At 36.9% G+C, this 26,177-nt stretch overlaps 1 protein-coding gene across 3 annotated transcripts; it reads left to right on the top strand.

Moving 5' to 3' along the window:
- The first annotated feature begins 1,654 nt into the window (after positions 1-1,654).
- On the top strand, positions 1,655-25,333 carry LOC127879887 (coiled-coil domain-containing protein 77-like). 3 transcript variants are annotated; one of them, XR_008049325.1, is made up of 12 exons: positions 1,822-2,047; positions 7,351-7,481; positions 7,829-7,950; positions 8,360-8,497; positions 9,418-9,577; positions 11,385-11,539; positions 14,055-14,149; positions 15,328-15,547; positions 16,614-16,739; positions 18,090-18,242; positions 23,362-24,574; positions 24,867-25,333. XR_008049325.1 is itself a non-coding variant. In XM_052426983.1 (11 exons), the coding sequence occupies exons 1-11, from the start codon at positions 1,775-1,777 to the stop codon at positions 23,530-23,532; spliced, it is 1,485 nt and encodes a 494-aa protein (XP_052282943.1). In that variant the 5' UTR covers positions 1,655-1,774; the 3' UTR covers positions 23,533-25,333. The 3 variants fall into 3 exon arrangements, 2 of the variants coding, with proteins under 2 accessions (XP_052282943.1, XP_052282933.1); XM_052426983.1 differs by lacking the exon at positions 1,822-2,047 and adding an exon at positions 1,655-1,788 and having other exon boundaries at positions 23,362-25,333; XM_052426973.1 differs by having other exon boundaries at positions 23,362-25,333.
- The last annotated feature ends 844 nt before the right edge of the window (positions 25,334-26,177 follow it).

Genomic DNA, 26,177 nt, shown 5'->3' with positions numbered 1-26,177 from the left:
ATCCACAGTTGAATAACCTATCCTAAATCCGAATAGCGCATCTGAAATAAAATTCAAATAATAGTGTTTTCATTGCAAAAAAGTTTCGATGCGCTTGTTTGTAATCGTGGTAGAATTATCCCTCTATAATTATTAACATAATTAACAGCACCTTTTATTCAAAGGAATTATAACCCCTTCTGTCCGTTTACCGGGAAAAATGCCCAACACAAAAATACCGTTGAACAAGTCACAATAATGGGAGGATAAAATATCGCTGTCTTCAATTTAATATTCGTTCACTATAAAATGATTTAATTCACAGTTAAATTCTTCAACAGATATAGGTATGTCAAGTGCATGAAATGCAGACTTTTCTAAGTCAAAATCATAATTACCACCGAAATATTATACTTCGGTATTTAAAGAATCTGACATACTGTTTCTAAGGCTCTCTAAAAATCTTTGTAAATTCTTCTAAAGAATGTCGCTTCTCAATGTCGCTTTGCATTCACATCAATGAAATCATAATTTGGCGCAAACGTCAACGATATGACGTTTAACGTAAATTAAATTGCAACTGAAACAATATTCATATTAATTCCATAAAGAATTGCAGTCGGACCTTATGATCGTTTAAATTACAGCTAATATCCTCGTTGTCTACTTTTAATTTGTGTATTTAATATCCGGAATATAACAGCCCAATAAACGTCGTCGAGAAAATTATATGTCGTAATTTTCTGGACAGTTCATTCATCGATCAAATGTATAAAAATGCTATCCAGTTCTTTAATATTTTAGACTATCGAGTAGGTAACTTGTATTCAATCGATTTTGATGCAGTTGTCGCCGTCACTTCGTGCAAAGATGCAATGCCCCGAAGGTAATGCACGAGGGCCGTTTGCAATGTGGGCGCTTAATGAGTTTAATCCACTATACGAAGTGTTTCAAGGACCTGCAAAATAATGACTGCAGCTGGAATTTTGATGTTCGAATTGTCGGAATGTTATTTCGCACTGAACCACGCAACTTCATATTACATATCACGCCATATAGTGCCATATCTTCTCGGGTACGGTGGTAAAGAATAAATAGGTAGTAAATTTCATGCACATTAGTATCATATACTAATATTTTGTAAACGCGTAAATAGTCGAAAGAATGTTGTTGTTGTTTTCTACGATTATTCCAGAAAGCTCTATGTAGGTTTATTCCTTTGGTTATACCATCATACAGTTTGACTCATTAACAGTCAATGTCATTGCTCCGCGTGTATTTTAATTGATATTCATTTAAGAATGCATTTTTATCGTAAATAAAGACGGTTTATATGGACTTAAAACACGTACATACATATATACATACGTGAACATTACTGTTTTATCCAATAACCCCATAATGAATTGTATTAAGGGTCCCAATTCATAACATCATCAGACGCTCATTGTACATTTTTGATAAAAAAATAAGTTTCCCGATTGAAATTAAGTATAAAACATTGTGTCAAATGGAGATGTTTGTTTTTAAATTTCCATCGTTGATTTAAAAGTTTTGTCAAAGGATATGGCAGAGACGTAGATAACATCTACGTCTCTGGGTGTGGTAACAGTATGTTGTATAGGTGTCCAGTCGTTACACCCCCTGTTTTCTCTCTTTTTTTTGCTGTAGCACACTATTAGGACCTGGATGTACATTAACACCTGTCAATAATACCCGCAAGGGGAGTTAGACAGTATAGATAGATAGATAGACAACCTGTACGTTTCTATAGGATGACAGCGGAAAGTTCAAAATGGCGTCAGCAAGGTATTTGCATTCAAAACAAAACAATAAGTTGTGTCATGTATTGACGTTTTTATTTGTATGTGCGGACCATGATTTAAGTTAAACTTGTATCACTAGGTTTTATTTTGTTTACTTTTTCATTCATTCATTTGAAATGTGTATTATGCTTTGCTGTTTTTGCAAGCTAGTGTTTGGTTTGGGCATGTTTAAAGTGTTATAATATTCGGACATTGACTAATCGGCTATGAATTTGACAAATGTTTACAGATATTCTTAACAGGTATGAATTCTTGCTTAATGTTTATTTTTGTTACATAAATAACGTTCTTTTGATGTGAATGCAGTTACGTTAAATATTAAACAAAATGTTAATTCGCATTCAGTGCTCCAGCTAGCAATAAATAGAGGGGTGCAGCGCCCCTCTAAAATTTGCCCACTTAAAAAGTGCCCCTCTATTTTTCTGTCAAATGCCCTTTTAATCTCTAAATTCCTGCTTTCAGGCCGTATAAATCACCAGAAACATCGACATGAATACACAGATAACACCCTTACATGACTGCCTGGGGTGTATTAAGTCAACACATTGTGAACAAACAAGCCCCAAGGGCATGGTTTGTTATCAGATCACTAATAAGCCTTTTGTTGCAGACCATAGTAACATGCTGTGAAAAATTATCTCTGAGGTCACGCTTGGTTAGGCACAATCACACTCGAATGAAATCAAACTCAGCACTATTGATTTTTTTAAACTTCTGAATTCTGTGGCTTTTTGTTTACAAAAATAGTGATTTTTATTTCAAAATACCTATTAACATTTGAAAATTAATCATCTTTTTTTAATGCTAATACACTGTAACTCCAATATAACGCGGATGACGGGGTCCAAGCCACGCAACAGCGTTATAAACGGACAGCGTTATAAGTTTTGAGCTTATTTATTTAAGGGGCTATAAAAACAGGTAAAGTATAGCCTATAATATAGGTCCTGTGTATCGTAATGCTGTGTTGTCATCCGCAAATACATGCATATAAACAGAATCGAACGATAACAGTATACATACCGCTTTTCTAATGTGCACTTTTATCCGATAATCCAATATAATTACATCACTTACGAAAAAATAATGTTTAACATTTATGACAAGAAATATGTTTACGAACTTCGTAAACAAATTCATATGCCTACGCCATTTGTCAGAAAAATTGGTACAGTGCATTATGGGACACAGCTTTCATTGGACGAGCGCATTTAAATTTAGACACGATACATGTACAAAGAAATGTTTTATTGCGTCATATGCAGCATGTAAAAAACGTGCTTTCCGTGGACTTTCTGATAACGGGCAAAAATTTAAGTGCATCTCTGTTAACTATTACACTGCATTAGCATGTAAATAAATCGTCAGGATTTTTAAATTTATTTTTCGTATACGTACTGAAACATTAAACACACACAAAGATATTTGTATTTATCAAGCATGTGTGGCATATAATAAACGATAACACACTTACACAGCCATAGTTTATACAATGAAATACAATACACGATAAATACAAAACCTAAACAGGTAATCGTTTCAAATAACTTAAATTTGATAATTATACCACTTGCACTTGCCTTATTGAAATTAGCGCACCGAACCGCTCTAATAGGGAATACATGTAATAAACACCGACTCGCGAGTTTTCACACCTTTATTGACATTACACAACAGATTAACACCAATTAGCTGTCGAGTGTCGTTTAACCTCGAATCGATTAAAATCAGTTAAACGGACGGATAAAGCAATCAAGCTGTGATCGCTGGCTTCTTTGAATTTATGAAAATACATGTAGTTGCATAACATGGATTTGAATCAGAAATGGAAGGTTGGAGAAAAAACGGGATCCAAGGACCCCCCGCGTTATATTGGACACAGCGTTATAACGGACCGCACTATATTGGAGTTACAGTGTATGCGGTTAATTTTTAGTCCGAAATTACGGCATGGAAAATATATTTGTGATTGGATTTTAGTTCTGAACTTTAAAACACTGTCTGTCCTCAATCATGATGAATTTTAACATGAATAGGGGCAGACAGTTGTTATTTCAACAAATAAAGAACTTGTTTGGAAGGAGGATTTATCACTCTGCAAGTAAAATGTAATGTTGATATTGTCATATATTTTCGCGACCTAACAAAACTATCAACGTTGTTGACATAGTTGAAATAACGTGTTGTGAAATAAATATATCCTATTATTAACAATAACAATGCTTCATTTTAATCCCTAGACTGCAGACCTGTTTACTTCTACGGATTCGCCGTAGTTACTACGGATTATTTGGCTAAACTACGCACTACGGATTTGTACTGAAAAACTACGGATCCATCGATCAAAATGGTCAAATTTCAGTTTTTAATCATACTTTCGCTTATTTTCGGTCTTTGCGGGTAATTTATCAATCATAATCATTTTGGCGCTTGCGTAGTAAGAAACGTTAAAATTCAAGCCTCCCGGGGAACGAGTGCTGATCGAGCTTGTCGTGTCGTCACCGAACAACAACTGACTTGCGTATTGGTTCGCAAATTTAGCCGAATATATACAATTTTACGTTGCTATCCAGTATACACATCTCTCTCTCTATTGCGGAGAATACCGACGATAGTCGATGTATCAGGATTGAGCACGCCTGTTTTTACACACGTCCAAGATGGCGGCAAGCAGACGAGAAATTGCGATTAACGGCGAAAATAATAAATACCATTCAAATTAACAACGGATATCATATGGTCATTAGGGAATAATGTAATGCGTGTGTCAATTCACGAAAAATACTACGTTTGAGATAAAAAAAAATATTTATCAGAAATATACACCGTGAATGTGCGTCACGGAAACAAGTGTTGGAAAATTGTAGTTCAGTCTTCTCACAAAGTAAAAGCATTTATTATAATGAGCATCGTTCGCAAAAGGAAAGAGACAAACATGATTTGATTTATATGTTAGTGGATCTGTGTGTACTCGGATTCATATGCATATTCTGCTTTATTATGTTTGTTACGCTTTACAGTTTAATGAAATAGCATTGAACTGAGGTTGTCTGCAAGTGCAAGATATTGAAAGGTAAACAAATAAAATATATTATTTTAACTCCATTTAATACATTTTTAACACAACAAGAACACTAAAGGGTGTTTGTCAATATTTGTTTATGTTTCCCCCTTATTATATTTAATTTTAAAAATACTGAATTAAGTATATAGCTACTCTTAAAGAGCTTATGATCAAATGGTTTATTTCAGAATCTATAGATTATTGTAAGTTTAATATGCATGTGGATGGATATTAATTAAATATTGTCTTCATTGTAAGAAGACATTAAAGCAGCATTTTATAATATAAAAATGCTGTCAAACATGCATTCAAAAACAATTTTAATTCTGTTACTTATAATCATATTTATAATGCTTAATGTTTCCCAATTTCATGGTTTATCGCGCTATTTTTTCCAATTTCATGGTTTATCGCGCCATTTTTCCCAATCCAAATGGCAAAGGCTGTCACAAATAAAAGCAAATAAAATCACTTAACAGATTTAATTATTAGCAAGTAAATTCATCTAATACTTTATGTACCGTTAAACTGATATGTGACCCAGTCATGGTGTTTTAATGCTCAAAATGATTGAAAAGGTTAAAACTACTGACAACAGCCCAAAACTACTGAGAGATGCCCTCCATACTACTGAGAAGCAATCGGTAGGGTAAACAGGTCTGAGACTGGGTGCTACTTCATGGTGACATTGATCATTGTTTAGACTTTAAATTTGTCAATATAGATTTTTGTTTTAATTAATATTATTATTGTGGACAAACATTGGCTCAAAGTTATTTAAAGCAACAAATTTAAGTAGTGACAGTCACAACGTTTTTTTGACACAGTGAAACCCCTGAATTTATTTCATGCTTTCTTCATTTCATTTTCTTCTAAAAGGCCACTGATGCTGAAACTGGAACCTGAAAGATTAACATGCAGTTGAATGATGATAGGTGATAAAAAAAGCATCAAAATTCCCCCCCCCCCACACACACACACACACCGGAAAGAAATATGATATCTACATATCTCTAATGCGTGAAGTCGGATGCTAGCCCAAGTCGGTTAGGAAATTGGCTACTAAGTTGTTTTCCTTAGCACCAATGTAGATAGTAATATATTTATTGTAATTTCATTACACAAAATGAGGAACAGCATCCAATTGGTGAAGTCACCCAATTCACTAGTGTTTACAATTAATAGGTATATAGTATAACCAAAGTATATACTTAAGTATATTTATAACACAAATGCCCTATTTTCCAAAATTATGCGTGAAATGTGCCCTTTTTGGGGAAGCTCCCCTCTATTTTGAAAAGCTGGCTGGAGCACTGATGCGTGAAAAAGTTTACTTAATTAACTCATGTTAGTTGTAACATCAAGTTATTGTAATGTACATGATGTTTTAAATCACACAAGATAATTATGTATAACATGTGAAACATAATGGAGCTGCATATGAGTCAATTTCGTGCCTTTTTCAGTTAAATTGTTAAACTATTCATAATTGAATGTATAGTTTTAGTTAACTTCTGTTATCTACCTACACTTATTATGAGTAAGTTTATTAGAACAACAAATCAGCTGAGCTTTTATTATGCCCACCTTCGAAGAAGAGGGGGTATATTGCTTTGCTCATGTCGGTCGGTAGGTAGGTCGGTCGGTCCGTCCACCAGGTGGTTTTCGGATGATAACTCAAGAACGCTTGGGGCTAGGATCATGAAACTTCATGGGTAGATTGATCATGACTCGCAGATGAACCCTATTGATTTTGAGGTCACTAGGTCAAAGGTCAAGGTCACGGTGACCCGAAATAGTAAAATGGTTTCCGGATGATAACTCAAGAACGCATACGCCTAGGATCATGAAACTTCATGGGTAGATTGCTCATGACTCGCATATGACCCCTATTGATTTTAAGGTCACTAGGTCACAGGTCAAGGTCACGGTGACCCGAAATAGTAAAATGATTTTTGGATGATAATTCAAGAACGCATATGCCTAGGATCATGAAACTTTATAGGTAAATTGATCATGACTTGCAGATGACCCCTATTGATTTTCAGGTCACTAGGTCAAAGGTCAAGGTCACGGTGACCCAAAATATTAAAATGATTTTCGGATGATAACTCAAGAACGCATATGCCTAGGATCATAAAACTTCATAGGTAGATTGATCATGACTCGCAGATGACCCCTATTGATTTTGAGGTCACAAGGTCAAGGTCACGGTGACCCGAAATAGTAAAATGATTTTCGGATGATAACTCAAGAACGCTTTTGCCTAGGATCGTGACACTTCATAGGTACATTGATCGTGACTTGCAGATGACCCCTATTGATTTCCTGGTCACTAGGTCAAAGGTCAAGGTCACAGTGACAAAAGTCGCATTCACACAATGGCTGCCAGTACAACGGACAGCCCATATGGGGGGCATGCATGTTTTACAAACAGCCCTTGTTTATGTTCAGTCCAGCAGTTTTCTGCTTTTTTGTCAGTCCTGGTGGTAGCGGCAAATGTTCTCCAGTAAGTTCACCTCAAAGAGCAAAGTCAGAAAAAATGAATTCCTCAATAAAAGTTTCTGCAGCCAACAAAGAGACTCCACTGCCAAATATCAATGAAAGACTAGGTATGCATTATTTATTGAATGATATCTATTACAGTTACTTTATAGTTGATACAATTACACAACTGTTCTTTCCTGATTTTCTTTACAAATCGTATTTCAAAGAAAAGCCATTATACCAACTGTTGCACTCAATTTAAAATAAGGTCACTCTTTGCATGTGATTTATAGCTTTCATTATTGACATTTACTGGTAAATCATACATATTTAAGTATTTTGTTTAGCTTAACATGTGAGCAATTACTATATCTCTTTTTTTGTGTGTACATATTTTGTTAATTTTATAAAGGAATCTGTCTTAAGTGAAATGTATTTATGGAAACAATGGACTTTTCCATAATGTTCACAGGTCACCTTAGGCCCTCACGTGAGTTGCTAGAGTATTACAGAAAAAAGATCGCTGAATACGATGAGGAACATGAGGGTCTCGTGTCAAAGCTGGAAGAGTATAAAGTTACTTATGAGGAACAGGTAAGTGTGTCACATAATGTACAAATAGTGTTGTTTAACGTAGATGCAACAATAATTTATAATATACAGAAAATTGCATTGTACAGGATACACAAGTTAGTACATTATGGTTTGTGTGTAGTGATAACTCTTAAATTGTTTCTAAAAATATTTTTTCCGATATCTATTGTTGCAACATCTACAGTGTTGAGCCTCGCTCTGGAAAAACGGGGCTAAATGCAAAGGCTAAAAATTGATGACAATTTCCTCTAGGATGGTATTTTTCGTTTAGAATCCAGTTTAGACGAAATGTGTCATATGGATTCGGATGGCACAGGCTAATCTGTGATGATGCTTTATGGGTTATGCTTATGCATTAAGCAAAAATTTTCCATAATGTGACTCATATGTACTATGTGCGTATTTTCAGCACAAGTTCCAGTGGGAGCTGCGGCAGAGGGAGGAGGAGATAGTGGAGCTACAGAAGGCACTTAGCGACATGCAGATCTACCTGTTCCAGGAGAGAGAACATGTCCTAAGGCTGTACGCAGAGAATGATAGGCTCAAGGTAAGGCTGTACGCAGAGAATGATAGACTCGAGGTAAGGCTGTACGCAGAAAATGATAGACTCATGATAAGGTTGTACGCAGAGAATGATAGACTCAAGGTAAGGCTGTACGCAGAGAATGATAGACTCATGATAAGGCTGTACGCAGAGAATGATAGACTCATGATAAGGCTGTACGCAGAGAATGACAGACTCATGATAAGGCTGTATGCAGAGAATGATAGACTCAAGGTAAGGCTGTACGCAGAGAATGATAGACTCAAGGTAAGGCTGTACGCAGAGAATGATAGACTCAAGGTAAGGCTGTACGCAGAGAATGATAGACTCATGATAAGGCTGTACGCAGAGAATGATAGACTCAAGGTAAGGCTGTACGCAGAGAATGATAGACTCAAGGTAAGGCTGTACGCAGAGAATGATAGACTCAAGGTAAGGCTGTACGCAGAGAATGATAGACTCAAGGTAAGGCTGTACGCAGAGAATGATAGACTCAGGGTAAGGCTGTACGCAGAGAATGATAGACTCAGGGTAAGGCTGTACGCAGAGAATGATAGACTCAGGGTAAGGCTGTACGCAGAGAATGATAGACTCAAGGTAAGGCTGTACGCAGAGAATGATAGACTCAGGGTATATCATTATTGTGTACGCAAAGAACAAAAGACTGAAGGTACCAGAAAATGATACACAAATGATTATATCAAATTTATCATTGCATATAATTTGCAGATTTTATCCTTGTTAAAGGAACATCTTTGCAACCAAAATATTTTATCTTTAATTGTTTTGTTTTGTTAAGGTGTCTCTGTAATGTACCATTCTTAACCCTCCCCCTCCAGAGTTTGAATTAAAAGAATAAATGATCTGTTACCATACTAGTATGAAATTTCTTCAGTATGTATTATCGTATTCCAATTCGTTAGATCAGGGAGTTAGAGGACAAGAAGAAGATTCAGCAGTTATTGGCCCTGAGTGGTACACCAGACAGCGAGATCACGTACTTCCACAAGGAACCACCCGCTAAGGCTGTTGTGGAACAGAAGGCACCAAAACGACCACAGAGTGCCACCCTGCAAACGAAGAGTTAGTAAATATATATGAAGATAAGTCAGCCTGTTTGTTAGTCAGTTAACATTTGGTCTCTGCAAGATGCCTGAAGAAAACTTTGATCATTGATTTTCTAACATGAAATTTGAATATGCTCTTTATCTGGGGAATGCTTTAAATTTTATCAATCCAAACTTTTGTGCTGTATACAGGAGAGCTAAGGAAGACAACTTTTTACTTTGAGGTCAAGGTAACAGGGAGCAGGGGGTGGGGGGCTTAAACTTAAAAGCTGTTTCTACATAGACTATTAGGCATTTTGTTTCTGCATGGATGCTTTGACCTTAGTCCTATGGTAAGCCAAGATTACTTCGGACAAATTTCAAGGGCAGAGGGGTTTTTGATGTGCGAAAAAAATTGGGATGGGAATCGTATCCGAAATCGGTATCCGGAGAACCGTATCCGCTATCCTAATATATCCGGATATCCGTATTCTTTTGTAAGTAAACTACAAAAGGCTTTTACCATCATCACAACACTGTGAATACGTTAATTTGCACTGTTTACAGAACAACAAACAATATAATGCATTTATATGATTTCATTATTTAAATTATTTTATTTAAAAGAACAATATCAAAGTCGCAAAATACGTAATTTCTTCTCTTTTTTTTACCACATCGTACAGCTAAAACAAACGCATACTATGATATATACATTCTACATACATTTAATACATTTAGTTTAATTTCATTTCAATTCGCAATTGATTGTTAATACAACAGTAATGACAAATACAACTTTATTTATAATGATGTTTATATAATAGATAAATATTGATTCACCAATTGAAAAACTTTGATTGAGTAGAGATAATTTGTCCATACTGTTGCACCCGTCGATTGAAGCCAAGTAGTCAATTGGTGTCAATTATTGGGAAGTAAGGACCATTTAACAAAACGCGGAGGTGCAAGTTTGCAATTATGCAACTCGGCCATTATCACCAAGGTTATTGGGAATTGGAAGGGGCACTCGTTGAGCAACAACCAATTAACAGATTTATGTCAGTCTGTCAACGATGTCTGGTATACAGTTTAAGGTCGAAATATACTATAAAGAACATAGTGTGCATAAAAACAGGGGTAATATCGTTTAACCAAGTATTTGGATCTTCTTTTTCAATTCGGACGGATACTTGACAAGTATTCGGATATCCGGATATCGGGATAATCATTACCATCCCTAGAAAAAAATATTTTTAGGTTGATCAATTAACAGTTGAGGCCACATAAGCATGCAATAAACAATAAGAGATTACAAATACAATGATGAGCATTATTTTTTTGTTCATTTCTGTTTCAAATACAAACAATGTACAATCTACACAGTGTTTTTATCTCTCTTAAAGCCCATGTGTTGTAGTGCATTCAATAAAGATATATTTTTTATAATGAATAGTTATTTATTTCGATTAAGATTTCATAATTTATTTTGCATTTTTACTGTGTCTGTTGTATTTTAAGTAACATAAATACTCAAAATCAATGAATATTTTGCAAAATATTTATATAATGTGACACACACACAAAAAAGCATTATGTATCGCGTTAAATCTGTGTTACCATACCACATCTAGCGCTGAAATTGTGGCTATTCTTATAAGGAATACTGTTTTCTTTTTGCCTTGGCTTTATTTTACGAAATATTTTGTGAAATAGTCATTGATTTTGAGTGTTTATGGGCTTTTAAGGAGATAACATTTAACTCTTCTTATTTCTTATATCAAGACTTGTACCCGAACATAATTTTGTCTACCAAAAATCATACATGTTAAGCCCATTTACAGAAGAGAGCAAGAAATCTGGCAACTCCTCCCCCACAAAAGGGGGCGTGGCAATATCAGCTGAGGTCAAATATCAGCACGACAACCAGGCCCTCTCCTTGCAGGTGGAGTCCCTTCAGGCTCAGATACAAGAGCAGGCAAAACTGGCAAAAGAACAGGTACACTTGTGAACCACATAGGCTCTAATGAGCCTCGTTTATTATAGCCTCGTTCTGGGAAAACTGGGCTTAATGCATGTGAGTAAATTGTCACAACAGAGTAGCCTGTGCAGTCCGCTCACTTAACACTCATGCATTTAGCCTAGTTTTCCAATAACGCAACTCTAATATAGAGGGTTGAATTTGTTATTTTATGGTGGTAAATTGACCGTTTTTCTTCTGTCTTAAATATATGTAGGTATAATTGTTGGGCTTCAATAGGATTTTTGGTACAAATCAGAACTTAAAAAAATATGGTAGACAGTTTGAATATATTATATAGGATATTACACTCATTGGTATGTCATAGGATAACTAATAATCAAGTCAAGAGATTATCATTGTGTTAGGTTGTAAATTTTGTGTATGAAATCATGATGCGTGTCAGATTTTTATATGCCTTCTTGTTAAGAATGAGGCTAGCCGCTTAAAGCTGTTTTCCATCTGCGATTGTCGCGGTGTCTGTTTGAAAATATCTGTCTCAGCCATAACTTTGCCTCATACTGATGGATTAAACAACAACTTGGTTTACATGTAAACATTATAAAATGACATGTGGCGTTTAACACTTGTCTCCCTATCTCAAAGGTCAAGTTAACTCTTAGAAGTAAAGGTGAATGTGGTTATCAAAGAGCTTGAAAAGTCCTGCCTCCACCACTCGTTTGCCATGTCTTAATGGATTAAAAATATCAAATTGTGCAAATATAAACCTAGATAAATCAACATGTCGCTGGTAAAACTGTACCTCTACCTTAGGGAAAGTTCAAACTTAAAGGTCAAAGTCAGATTGTTCTATAAAACAGCTTAAAAACTTTTCATAAAGGTCAATGTCACAATAAAAGGGCAAATTTTTAAAAAACAGTTGAATGTTGGGACATCTGTGTCCTATCATAACATATCTTGTTTTTCATACCTATATCAGTAGTTCTCAGTTGTTGAATTGTATCATACCTATATCAGTAGTTTGCTCTGTTGTTGTATTGTATCATACCTATATCAGTAGTTCTCTCTGTTGTATTATATTATACCTATATCAGTAGTTCTCTCTGTTGTTGTATTGTATCATACCTATATCATTAGTTATCTCTGTTGTTGTTGTTGTATTGTATCATACATATATCAGTAGTTCACCCTGTTGTTGTTGCTGTATTGTATCATACCTATATCAGTAGTTCTCTCTATTGTTGTATTGTATCGTACCTATATCAGTAGTTTTCTCTGTTGTTGTATTGTATCATACCTGTATCAGTAGTTTTCTCTGTTGTTGTATTGTATCATACCTGTATCAGTAGTTCTCTCTGTTGTTGTATTGTATCATAACTATATCAGTAGTTCTCTGTTGTTGTATTGTATCATACCTATATCAGTAGTTCTCTCTGTTGTTGTATTGTATCATACCTATATCAGTAGTTCTCTCTGTTGTTGTATTGTATCATACCTATATCAGTAGTTCTCTCTGTTGTTGTATTGTATCATACCTATATCAGTTGTTCTCCTTGTTATAGTATTGAATCATACCTATATCAGTAGTTCTCTCTGTTGTTGTATTGTACCATACCTATATCAGTAGTTCTCTCTGTTGCTGTATTGTATCATACCTATATCAGTAGTTCTCTCTGTTATAGTATTGTATCATACCTATATCAGTAGTTCTCTCTGTTGCTGTATTGTATCATACCTATATCAGTAGATCTCTCTGTTGTTGTATTGTATCATACCTATATCAGTAGTTCTCTCTGTTATAGTATTATATAATACCTATATCAGTAGTTCTCTCTGTTGTTGTATTGTATCATACCTATATCAGTAGTTCTCTCTGTTGTTGTATTGTATCGTACCTATATCAGTAGTTCTCTCTGTTGTTGTATTGTATCATACCTATATCAGTAGTTCTCTCTGTTGTTGTATTGTATTATATCTATATCAGTAGTTCTCTCTGTTGTTGTATTGTATCATACCTATATCAGTAGTTTTCTCTGTTGCTGTATTGTATCATACCTATATCAGTAGATCTCTCCGTTGCTGTATTGTGTCATGCCTATATCAGTAGTTCTCTTTGTTATAGTATTGTATCATACCTATATCAGTAGTTCTCTCTGTTATAGTATTGTATCATACCTATATCAGTAGTTCTCTCTGTTATAGTATTGTATCATACCTATATCAGTAGTTCTCTCTGTTGCTGTATTGTATCATACCTATATCAGTAGATCTATCTGTTGCTGTATTGTATCATACCTATATCAGTAGTTCTCTCTGTTATAGTATTGTATCATACCTATATCAGTAGATCTTTCTGTTGGTGTATTGTTTCATACCTATATCAGTAGTTCTCTCTGTTGTTGTATTGCATCATACCTATATCAGTAGTTCTCTCTGTTGCTGTATTGTACATGTATCATACCTATATCAGTAGATCTCGCTGTTGCTGTATTGTATCATACCTATATCAGTAGTTCTCTCTGTTCTTGTACAGGTGCAGGCTCTGATTGAAGATCGGCGTGTGAAAGAGGAAGAGCTTGAGACGAGAAGACAGCGAGATGAGGCCAAGATTCACACGCTTACTGAAAAGTAGGCCATATCATAAATCTTCTGTAGAATGAGCTAGTTTTAACAAAGCTGTTCAAACAATTTTTATCAAATTAATAAATTTAAGTTTTTTTTGTCCTTTTGAGCTTTGAGAGTTTTGGTAAAGGGATAAATTTCATGAAGTCTTGAGGTAAATTACTGCTAGGTTCTTTTCATGTCACTGAGCTTCAAAAATTGCAACCATTGTTGTCTTTTGTAAGGATGACAAAGGGAAAATAATGCTCATGACTTCCATAGAATTTGGAAGTGAGGACGTACGACAATACAACCTTAAGGCAGGTCTGGTTAGAGATAGTTAACTTCTCAAAAACACAGCAAGAGGCCTGATATAATTGATAGAATTATAAAAAAAATGTTGCTGATTAGGATTTTATTAATGATTGGTGCTTAGTGGTGGCTGCATTGTGTATTGATTGGTGCTTAGTGGTGGCTGCATTGTGTATTGATTGGTGCTTAGTGGTGGCTGCATTGTGTATTGATTGGTGCTTAGTGGTGGCTGCATTGTGTATTGATTGGTGCTTAGTGGTGGCTGCATTGTGTATTGATTGGTGCTTAGTGGTGACTGCATTGTGTATTGATGGGTGCTTAGTTGTGGCTGCATTGTGTATTGATTGGTGCTTAGTGGTGGCTGCATTGTGTATTGATTGGTGCTTAGTGGTGGCTGCATTGTGTATTGATGGGTGCTTAGTGGTGGCTGCATTGTGTATTGATTGGTGCTTAGTGGTGGCTGCATTGTGTATTGATTGGTGCTTAGTGGTGGCTGCATTGTGTATTGATTGGTGCTCAGTGGTGGCTGCATTGTGTATTGATTGGTGCTTAGTGGTGGCTGCATTGTGTATTGATTGGTGCTTAGTGGTGGCTGCATTGTTTATTTTCATTTAATCATTAATTTGTTGTTTGTGGAATTTCTTGAGTCGAACACAGTAATTATTCTTTTCTTAAAGTGCAGATTAATTTTGCTGGAAAATGGATTGCTAATGTGAGTAAACAAGAACAGGAAAAGTGTTTGAATGGATATGAACAAAGAACAGATTTCATTAGGAAATTGTATGTGTACATTTAATAGTTGTGTCACCGCTTTGAGTGTATATAATAATTTAAAAAATTGATGTTACAAACCTCATAAACAGAAAATATCTTAATTCTTAAATTGATTCCAGATTGCATAAAACACAGGACCTGTTGTATGAAAGTACGAAGGACTTCCTGGAGTTGAGGTATCAAGGTCGCGCTAACGAGCGGCAGTGGATGGCTGAGAAGGACAAGCTTCTTAGAGACCTTGATCAGCACAAGCAGCAGCTGAAACTGACGCCAGCCGATAATGTGTTGAATACGTCCAATCTCTATGATAGCAAATCTCACTATATAGAGGAACTTAAGGTATGCTTGGTACTGTTTGTGACAAAATGCATTCTAAATGTTGTTGGTAAATGATAATCTGTTTTAGTTTTTGGCATATATTTGAATTTGAAAAATATGCATATTTCTTGTTGTGGTATCCAGGTTTGAATATTCCAGTTGTCTTGGCTTTATTCGTATATTTAATGCTTACCTCAGCACCAAATGCTTATGGTGAGCAATTTACATTATCCTTTATCCGGCGTGGTACATCGTGTGTTGTCAACTTTTTACTGGTTTTCACTTTTAAAGTCCACATTTTTCATCCAATCTTGATGAAACTTTTAATGTTTATCTTGTTCAACAATTAAGTTAAATTTTAAAGGCCACATTTTTCATCCAATCTTCCTGAAATTGTGTCAGATTATTGATCTTAACAATATAATGACTGATATTGATTGAATATCCTGTGCATCAGACAACAAGGTCAAATTAGGTCGCTGGACAAATGAGCCTCATTCTGACAAATATTGCAGTCTGGTTAATCAAGGACAATACTTTCTGCTTAAACTGGATTTTATTGGTTAGAAGGGACTACCTTCAAAGGAAAAATTCAATAACACTGAAAAGTGTCATCCCTGATTGGCCTGTGCAGCAACACTTTGAACAAAACGATTAAGCCAAGTTTTCCCAGAACAGGAGTCAAACTATTTACTGGTCAAACTATCTAATGGTCAAACTATCTGCTGGTCAATTTATCTACTGGTCAAACTATTTACTGGTCAAACTATATACTGGTCAAACTATCTACTGGTCAAATTATCTACAGGTCAAACTATCTACTGGTCAAACCATCTACTGGTCAAACTATCTACTGGTCAAACTATCTACTGGTCAAACTATCTACTGGTCAAACTATCTACTGGTCAAACTATATACTGGTCAAACTATCTACTGATCAAACCATCTACTGGTAAAATTATCTACTGGTCAAACTATCTACTGGTCAAACTATTTACTGGTCAAACTATCTACTTGTCAAACCATCTGCTGGTAAAATTATCTACTGGTCAAACTATCTACTGGTCAATCTTTTGGTACATTGCAGTCTCTGGAGTACCAACTGCAGCAGTCTCAGAAGCTGGCAGAAATGTACCGGGAGCAGGTGATACAGTTGGAGGATGAGTTGTCACGTATACGGGAGGAGGGAGACGTAACCAGGGAGATATTCAAGGTAACTGTTGAAATAGCAACTAAGTATATTTCAACGAAAGTGGGGTGATACCAAGCTGATGTATTGAAGAATTTATACTTTGTGCTTAGCTTGGAAAAAATTCCATCAGCCTGATTATTACAGGAACATAAAGACATGATTGCTGATTCTCCTAATACTGGTTTTGCATAGATGCTTGGAATTGATAAATTATTTTTATGCCCCCTTTCGAAGAAGAGGGGGTATATTGTTTTGCACATGTCAGTCCACCAGATGGTTTCCGGATGATAACTCAAGAACGCTTACGCCTAGGATCATGAAACTTCATAGGTACATTGATCATGACTGGCAGATGACCCCTTTTGATTTTGAGGTCAAAGGTCAAGGTCACAGTGACTCGTTCTTGGATGCAGTTTAGGACCACATTTGCAGATTATATTATGTACTGTTGTGGTGGGGTCTCCGTCCGTCCACCAGATGGTTTCCGGATGATAACTCAAGAATGCTTACGTTTAGGATCATGAAACTTCATATATACATTGATCATGACTGGCAGATGACCCCTATTGATTTTGAGGTCACTAGGTCAAAGGTCACAGTGACTTATTCTTGGATGCTGTTTAGGACTACATTTGCAGATTATATTATAAACAGTTGTGGTGGGGTCTCCATCCCTCCACCAGATGGTTTCTGGATGATTTCTCAAGAACCCTTACGCCTTGGATCATGAAACTTCATAGGTACATTGATCATAACTGGCAGATGACCCCTATTGATTTTGATGTCACTAGGTCAAAGGTCAAGGTCACAGTGACTCGTTCTTGGATGCTGTTTAGGACCACATTTGCAGATTATATTATGTACTGGTGTCGTGGGGTCTATGTAACAGGGCTAGCGCTGTCCCAAAATTTCTTTGAGCCAACCAGTTTTTTGTTTTTCTGTGCGTGAAAAACTGGTTTGGAAATAATTATATATACATGTATTAAGGTCACAGTGACAAAAAACGTATTCACACAATGGCTGCCACTACAACTGACAGCCCATATTGGGGGCATGCATGTTTTACAAACAGCCCTTGTTTATGCTAGTGTTCATGGAATTGCATTTCACATTTCAGTTAAATTCTGAGGAAGCGGTGCTTAATGTATGTTTGTAAAATATCACCCCAGTCAGGGATCAGGGATGACACTTTCCGCTTTAATGGAAAGGAGTCTCTTTTCTTAACAAAAATGTGGTCTAGGCTTGTAGTGTCGACCCAGATAAGCCTGTATGGACTGCACATTTTAAACTGTGACCATACTTAACACAAACGCAATAAACAAATTTTTCCCAGAGAACTGCAAAGTTATTATTTGTGCGTGTATCGGTCAGGATCGTGGTGACAAGATGAGTAAGAGGCTGAAGCTGATGAACCAGCGGTACCAGGACCTGGAGAGGCGGAGAAACCTGGAGGTCGAGGGCTTCAAGACCGACATCAAGAACCTCCGCACACGACTCAAAGATGTGGAGAGGCAGCTATACAAGGTAAGAACCTCTGTACACGACTCAAAGATGTGGAGAGGCAGTTATACAAGGTAAGAACCTCCGCACACGACTCAAAGATGTGGAGAGGCAGCTATACAAGGTAAGAACCTCCGCACACGACTCAAAGATGTGGAGAGGCAGCTATACAAGGTAAGAACCTCCGCACACGTCTCAAAGATTTTGAGAGGCAGCTATACAAGGTAAGAACCTCCGCACATGACTTAAAGATTTGGACAGGCAGCTATACAAGGTAAGAACCTCTACACACGACTCAAAGATGTGGAGAGGCAGCTATACAAGGTTAGAACCTCCGCACACGACTCAAAGATGTGGAGAGGCAGCTTTACAAGGTAAGAACCTCTGCACACGACTCAAAGATGTGGAGAGGCAGCTATACAAGGTAAGAACCTCCGCACACGACTCAAAGATGTGGAGAGGCAGCTATACAAGGTAAGAACCTCCGCACACGTCTCAAAGATTTTGAGAGGCAGCTATACAAGGTAAGAACCTCCGCACATGACTTAAAGATTTGGACAGGCAGCTATACAAGGTAAGAACCTCTACACACGACTCAAAGATGTGGAGAGGCAGCTATACAAGGTTAGAACCTCCGCACACGACTCAAAGATGTGGAGAGGCAGCTTTACAAGGTAAGAACCTCTGCACACGACTCAAAGATGTGGAGAGGCAGCTATACAAGGTAAGAACCTCCGCACACGACTCAAAGATGTGGAGAGGCAGCTATACAAGGTAAGAACCTCCGCACACGACTCAAAGATGTGGAGATGCAGCTATACAAGGTAAGAACCTCCGCACACGACTCAAAGATGTGGAGAGGCAGCTATACAAGGTAAGAACCTCTGCTAACGACTCAAAGATGTGGAGAGGCAGTTATACAAGATAAGAACCTCCGCACACGACTCAAAGATGTGGAGAGGCAGCTATACAAGGTAAGAACCTCCGCACATGACTCAAAGATGTGGAGAGGCAGCTATACAAGGTAAGAACCTCCGCACACGACTCAAAGATTTGGAGAGGCAGTTATACAAGGTAAGAACCTCCGCACACAACTCAAAGATGTGGAGAGGCAGCTATACAAGGTAAGAACCTCCGAACATGACTCAAAGATGTGGAGAGGCAGCTATACAAGGTAAGAACCTCCGCACACGACTCAAAGATGTGGAGAGGCAGCTATACAAGGTAAGAACCTCCGCACACGACTCAAAGATGTGGAGAGGCAGCTATACAAGGAAAGAACCTCCGCACACGACTCAAAGATGTGGAGAGGCAGCTATACAAGGTAAGAATCTTCGCACACGACTCAAAGATGTGGAGAGGCAGCTATACAAGGTAAGAACCTCTGCTAACGACTCAAAGATGTGGAGAGGCAGTTATACAAGATAAGAACCTCCGCACACGACTCAAAGATGTGGAGAGGCAGCTATACAAGGTAAGAACCTCCGCACATGACTCAAAGATGTGGAGAGGCAGCTATACAAGGTAAGAACCTCCGCACACGACTCAAAGATTTGGAGAGGCAGCTATACAAGGTAAGAACCTCCGCACACGACTCAAAGATGTGGAGATGCAGCTATACAAGGTAAGAACCTCCGCACACGACTCAAAGATGTGGAGAGGCAGCTATACAAGGTAAGAACCTCTGCTAACGACTCAAAGATGTGGAGAGGCAGTTATACAAGATAAGAACCTCCGCACACGACTCAAAGATGTGGAGAGGCAGCTATACAAGGTAAGAACCTCCGCACATGACTCAAAGATGTGGAGAGGCAGCTATACAAGGTAAGAACCTCCGCACACGACTCAAAGATTTGGAGAGGCAGTTATACAAGGTAAGAACCTCCGCACACAACTCAAAGATGTGGAGAGGCAGCTATACAAGGTAAGAACCTCCGAACATGACTCAAAGATGTGGAGAGGCAGCTATACAAGGTAAGAACCTCCGCACACGACTCAAAGATGTGGAGAGGCAGCTATACAAGGTAAGAACCTCCGCACACAACTCAAAGATGTGGAGAGGCAGCTATACAAGGTAAGAACCTCCGCACACGACTCAAAGATGTGGAGAGGCAGCTATACAAGGTAAGAATCTTCGCACACGACTCAAAGATGTGGAGAGGCAGCTATACAAGGTAAGAACCTCTGCTAACGACTCAAAGATGTGGAGAGGCAGTTATACAAGATAAGAACCTCCGCACACGACTCAAAGATGTGGAGAGGCAGCTATACAAGGTAAGAACCTCCGCACATGACTCAAAGATGTGGAGAGGCAGCTATACAAGGTAAGAACCTCCGCACACGACTCAAAGATTTGGAGAGGCAGCTATACAAGGTAAGAACCTCCGCACATGACTCAAAGATGTGGAGAGGCAGCTATACAAGGTAAGAACCTCCGCACACGACTTAAAGATTTGGAGAGGCAGCTATACAAGGTAAGAACCTCCGCACACAACTCAAAGATTTGGAGAGGCAGCTATACAAGTTGCATGTCAATTTCAAGCTTAGCCTGGCTGGCTTGATGACCAAGGGATTTTTATGCTCCTCCAAAATTTATTTTGGGGGGAGCATATAGTTGCCGCTTCGTCTGTCTGTGGGTGTGTGTGTCTGTCCGTCTGTTCACAATTTTTGTCCAGGCTTTTTCTCAGCAACTAATGACTGGAATTCAATGAAACTTTATGGGAAGCTTCACTACCAAGAGGAGATGTGCATATTATCAGCGGGTTCTGGTCGGATGATTTTTCACAGAGTTATGGCCCTTTGAAATTTTCTATAAAAAAATTATTGTCCCCCCAACTACTGTGCCCTTAAGACGTTTCCTTTTATCTGAATATATAGTGCAATATTGTGAGAAAAAAAAACCTTTGGGGAGCATCACCTGTCTCCGAAGGTTTCTTGTTTTATTTTTGTAAAGGCAGTGATGAAATTATTGTTGCTTAACTGTCCCATTAACAATGAGGGTAGGTTCTACAAAACTCTTTGTCTTGTTAATGTTTAAGCCAATATGCTTTAATAATTTGCATAAAATTGAAATCAATCTTAATTGATGTTGTTTTTTTGCAAAAAAGTCATTAATTGGGAAAACAAACATTGTAGTAAAAATGATAAAAATGAATGTTTGAGTTTCTTTTTCTGCCTTATGTTTTCCCTTTCATTTTAATATCAAATAATAATTATTATGTTAAACACATACAAAAAACCACTAAAATCTGAAACAATCCCATATTTTAAAATTCACTATTTTATTTTTAAACAAAAAATCTTGTTTGTGAAAATGTTAGTTTATCTCCACATAAAATGAATTGGTAAGATGTGTTTGCATTTATTTCAGTTGTTATTTTTATGACTTTTTAGCTCACCTGATTGCTCAGGTGAGCTTTTGTGACTGGTCTTTGTCCGTCTTCAGCCGTCCGTCCGTCGATCGTCCACATTTGGTTTGTAAACACTCTAGAGGCCACATTTCATGTCCAATCTTCATGAAACTTGTTCAGAAGATTTGTTCCAATATCTCGATCAAGTTCGAAACTGGGTCATGCTGGGTCAAAAACTAGGTCACTAGGTCAAAAAAAAGAAAAACCTTGTAAACACTGTAGAAGTCACATTTCATGCCCAATCTTCATCAAACTTTGTCAAAATGTTTGCCTTAATGATATGTTGGTCGAGTTCAAAAGTGGTTCCGGTCCGTTGAAAAACATGGCCGCCAGTGGGCAGGGCAGTTTTCCTTATTTGGCTATAGAGAAACCTTGTAAACACTCTAGAAGTCACAATTTTTGCCCAATCATCATGAAAGTTGGTCATATCTCGGACGAGTTTGAAAATGATCCAGATCGGTGAAAAAACATGGCGGCCAGTGGGCGGGGCATTTTTCTCTATATGTATATAGTGAAAACATGTGAACACTCTAGAAGTCACATTTTTGGCCCAATTTTCATGAACTTTGGTCAGAACATTTGTTTCTTTGATATGAGAGTTGAGTTCAATAATGGTTCCGGTCAGTTGAATAACATGGCTGCCGGGGGGGGGGGGGGCAGTTGTCCTTATTTGGCTATAGAGACACCTTGTAAACACTATAGAAGTCACAATTTTTGCCCAATCTTAAAAGTTGGTCTAAACCTCTATATGTATATAGCGAAAACATGTGAACACTCAAGAAGTCACATTTTTGGCCCAATTTTCATGAAATTTGGTCAGAACATTTGTTTCCTTGATATTTGAGTTGAGTTCGAAAATGGTTCCGGTCGTTGAATAACATGGCTGCCGGGGGGGGGGGGCAGTTTTCCTTATTTGGCTATATAGAAACCTTGTAAATACTGTAGAAGTCACAATTTTTGCCCAATCATCATGAAAGTTGGTCAAAACATTGGTTTAATTGATATCTTGGACGAGTTTGAAAATGGTCCAGATCGGTAAAAAAACATGGCCGCCAGTGGGTGGGGCATTTTTCTCTATATGTATATAGTGAAAACATGTGAACACTCTAGAAGTTACATTTTTGGCCCAATTTTCATGAAATTTGGTGGGAACATTTGTTTTCTTGATATGAGATGTGAATTCGAAAATGGTTCCGGTCAGTTGAATAACATGGCTGCTGGGAGGGGGGGGGGGGGGCAGTTTTCTAATTATTAAAAAAAGCTTGTGAACACTCTAGAAATCACATTTTTTGCCCAATCATCATGAAACTTGGTACAAAGATTGGCTTTATATATATCACATAATTAATGCCATAATTATTGCCCTTATATTGTCCAAATTTTCATTATATTATATAAAATTCTTGTAAACACTCTAGAGGTCACAATTTTGTTTCAGATTTTATGAATCTTGGTCATTATTTTTATTTTTGTAAGCAAAGTTTGATGTTTGGTAAGGGAGGGTCAACTCAAAATATAGGTGACCAGGTCAAATCTTACAAAAACAAAAACACTCCATATGCCAGAGTTTTGGTTTAATAATGATGAAACTTGACCAGGATGTTTGTCTGGACAATATCTAGGTCAAGTTTGACATTTGGTAAAGATTGAATGAACTGACTCCTCTCTGGTGATTGAACTTGAGCCATCTTGGCCCTCTTGTTTATGTTGTTTTTGCTTGTTTCTGCTTACAGGTCACCATAGGATTCAGTGAGGATATGGATATCAAGCGTCCAGATGACTTAGATATGCAAATATTGCGCAACATCAGGGCTACCTCGGGCCGATCCAAGAAAATGGTCGGCGAACTGAAAAATCTTAAGTCCAAAATGTACAGCATTGAGAATGATCTAAAACATTTATAAATATGAAGTTAATAAACAATATTTATGAATGTATGGATATAGTTGTTTCATCTGGAATATGGTGTGTATGTTTTCTTGATACATGCTTTCTCTTCTTATTGTGAACTGAAAAACAGAATTTTAATAAATAATTGAAAAAAAATGGTATGAAACAGGTGAATGCCTGCGTATGGTTTTATAATTTATCTCTTGTCAGTTGTCTTGAATTAAAAAAAAATAACAGCTTAAAATAGTCATATATATGTCTAGAGTCTGTACAATATATGTGCTTCTTCGTTTTCCAAGTATATAAAGTTATACTGATACATAGTAACTACTGGGTTGTTTCTTTTTAGTACCAGCATTTCAGATCATTTCAAAAAGGCATTCATCTTTTGTTTAAATGTTATTATACATAAAAGATGTTGTATTTGTGACTCACCATATGTAATTTCGTTTCATCCATGAACGCACTGCATGTACATGATGTTAATTGTCACCAAAAAGGCATTTATAATCAGTTTAATGTGCAGGTTGAAATAATGTTCTACATTCTTTCAATCCAATTCATTTACTAGATTAATGGCATATTACAAAACATTCATGTTCACACTGTATGCACTCATCAGAAATTCTTAGTGATATATTGTGATGAAATCAGAAAAGAAAACCTCTTGTTTGGTCTGGGGATGTATAATACGCTGACCTTTACCCTTGAGGAAGTGAACTGAGTCGATATATTTTTTTATGTCCCCCACTATAGTAGTGGGGGACATATTGTTTTTGCCCTGTCTGTTGGTCTGTCTGTTTGCGCCAACTTTAACATTTTGCAATAACTTTTGCTATATTGAAGATAGCAACTTCATATTTGGCATGCATGTGTATCTCATAAAGCTGCACATTTTGAGTGGTGAAAGGTCAAGGTCATCCTTCAAGGTCAGAGGTCAAATATATATGGCCAAAATCGCTCATTTTATGAATACTTTTGCAATATTGAAGATAGCAACTTGATATTTGGCATGCATGTGTATCTCATGGAGCTGCACATTTTGAGTGGTGAAAGGTCAAGGTCATCCTTCAAGGTCAGAGGTCAAATATATGAGGCCCAAATCGCTTATTTTATAAATACTTTTGCAATATTGAAGATAGCAACTTGATATTTGGCATGCATGTGCATCTCATGGAGCTGCACATTTTGAGTGGTGAAAGGTCAAGGTCATCCTTCAAGGTCAGAGGTCAAATATATTTGGCCCAAATCGCTTATTTTATGAATACTTTTGCAATATTGAATATAGCAACTTGATATTTGGCATGCATGTGTATCTCATGGAGCTGCACATTTTGAGTGGTGAAAGGTCAATGTCAAGGTCATCCTTCACAAGGTCAAGGTCATCCTTCACAAGGTCAAGGTCATCCTTCAAAGTCAAACGTCATATAGGGGGACATTGTGTTTCACAAACGCATCTTGTTATTTTTAAAATTTTCAGTCTTAAAATGTGTTGGCCGCCCATGGGTACAAAAGGGTAAATTTCAATATTTTTGGTTGGATTAAAGAAATAATTGTGGAGAAGTTATAATATAATAGTTTTGTTTATGTTCTTTTATCTTTATATGATTTATATGAATATGACATATATTTGCAGTTTATATTTTTTATTTTGGTAGTAATTTTCGCAAAAAATATAAACCGTAACTAACCAACTAGAACAATTATAAAATTGATGATGCCCAATTTTGCTGGCCTGTATTCTGTGATAGTATTTGTAGATATTGTAAATGTATTTTATTGAATCTAGAATTTAATAAACTATGTAAATAGTGACTGTTTCGTGTGTTGTCATTGTTGAATAATGATTTATTCTCTGTAGTGTTAAGTACAATACTAATTCGAGTAATTTCCCTTACTTTGAATGAGATGAATTGAAAACTATTTCGGTAATTTCACTTCGAGGATTGCTTGAACAGTTTGTTAAAGCCTGCAGCTAAGTTGTTAAGAATAAATGTACATATATTTCGAACAAGCTGACAAGCTTTCCATATTAGTAGGTGTGTTAGTGGTTTGTTATACGGGCTCGGAAATACACCGCTGTCCGCCGAGATTGGCTGGCAAACGCATGATAGAGTTTTAAGTTAACCGATGATTTTATGTAGCGTTGTCTTTATGTACTGAATCGTTGTGAATCATGACTGTAGAATGTCTAAATCATTAAGTGACACTATTTCTATTCGAGATACATGTAAAGCACGTTACAATGCTTGGCGAATAATTTCAGGTCACTTCCGAATAGTCTTTGTTGCACCAAAACATGTTTTGTACCAGAAAAGTGCGTGAGAACTGTACTGTGACTTCATCAAATTTAAATTAACTTGCCAAACAATTATCACCGAGTCGCGCGCAACACGGTCCTGAGCTGAAATGTCAGGGTCGCACTTTTGAGTCCAATATTGACATGCTCCAGATGTGTACGTGCATGCATGACTGATGGGGGAGGGGGGCGCATCCGTGTCTTCAGCATATTTTTCCTTTAATAATCAACTGTGTTTTTCTTAAATAATGTTAATTCATAAGCGTCAATTTCAGATATTGAATTAAAGGGATCTTTTCACGCTTTGGTAAATTGACAAACTTGAAAAAAGTTGTTTCAGATTCGCAAATTTTCGTTTTA

This window comes from Dreissena polymorpha, chromosome 1 (genome assembly GCF_020536995.1).
Source record: "Dreissena polymorpha isolate Duluth1 chromosome 1, UMN_Dpol_1.0, whole genome shotgun sequence".
NCBI classification, from domain to species: Eukaryota; Metazoa; Mollusca; class Bivalvia; order Myida; family Dreissenidae; genus Dreissena; species Dreissena polymorpha.
This window is presented reverse-complemented; position numbering and strand designations above follow the sequence as displayed.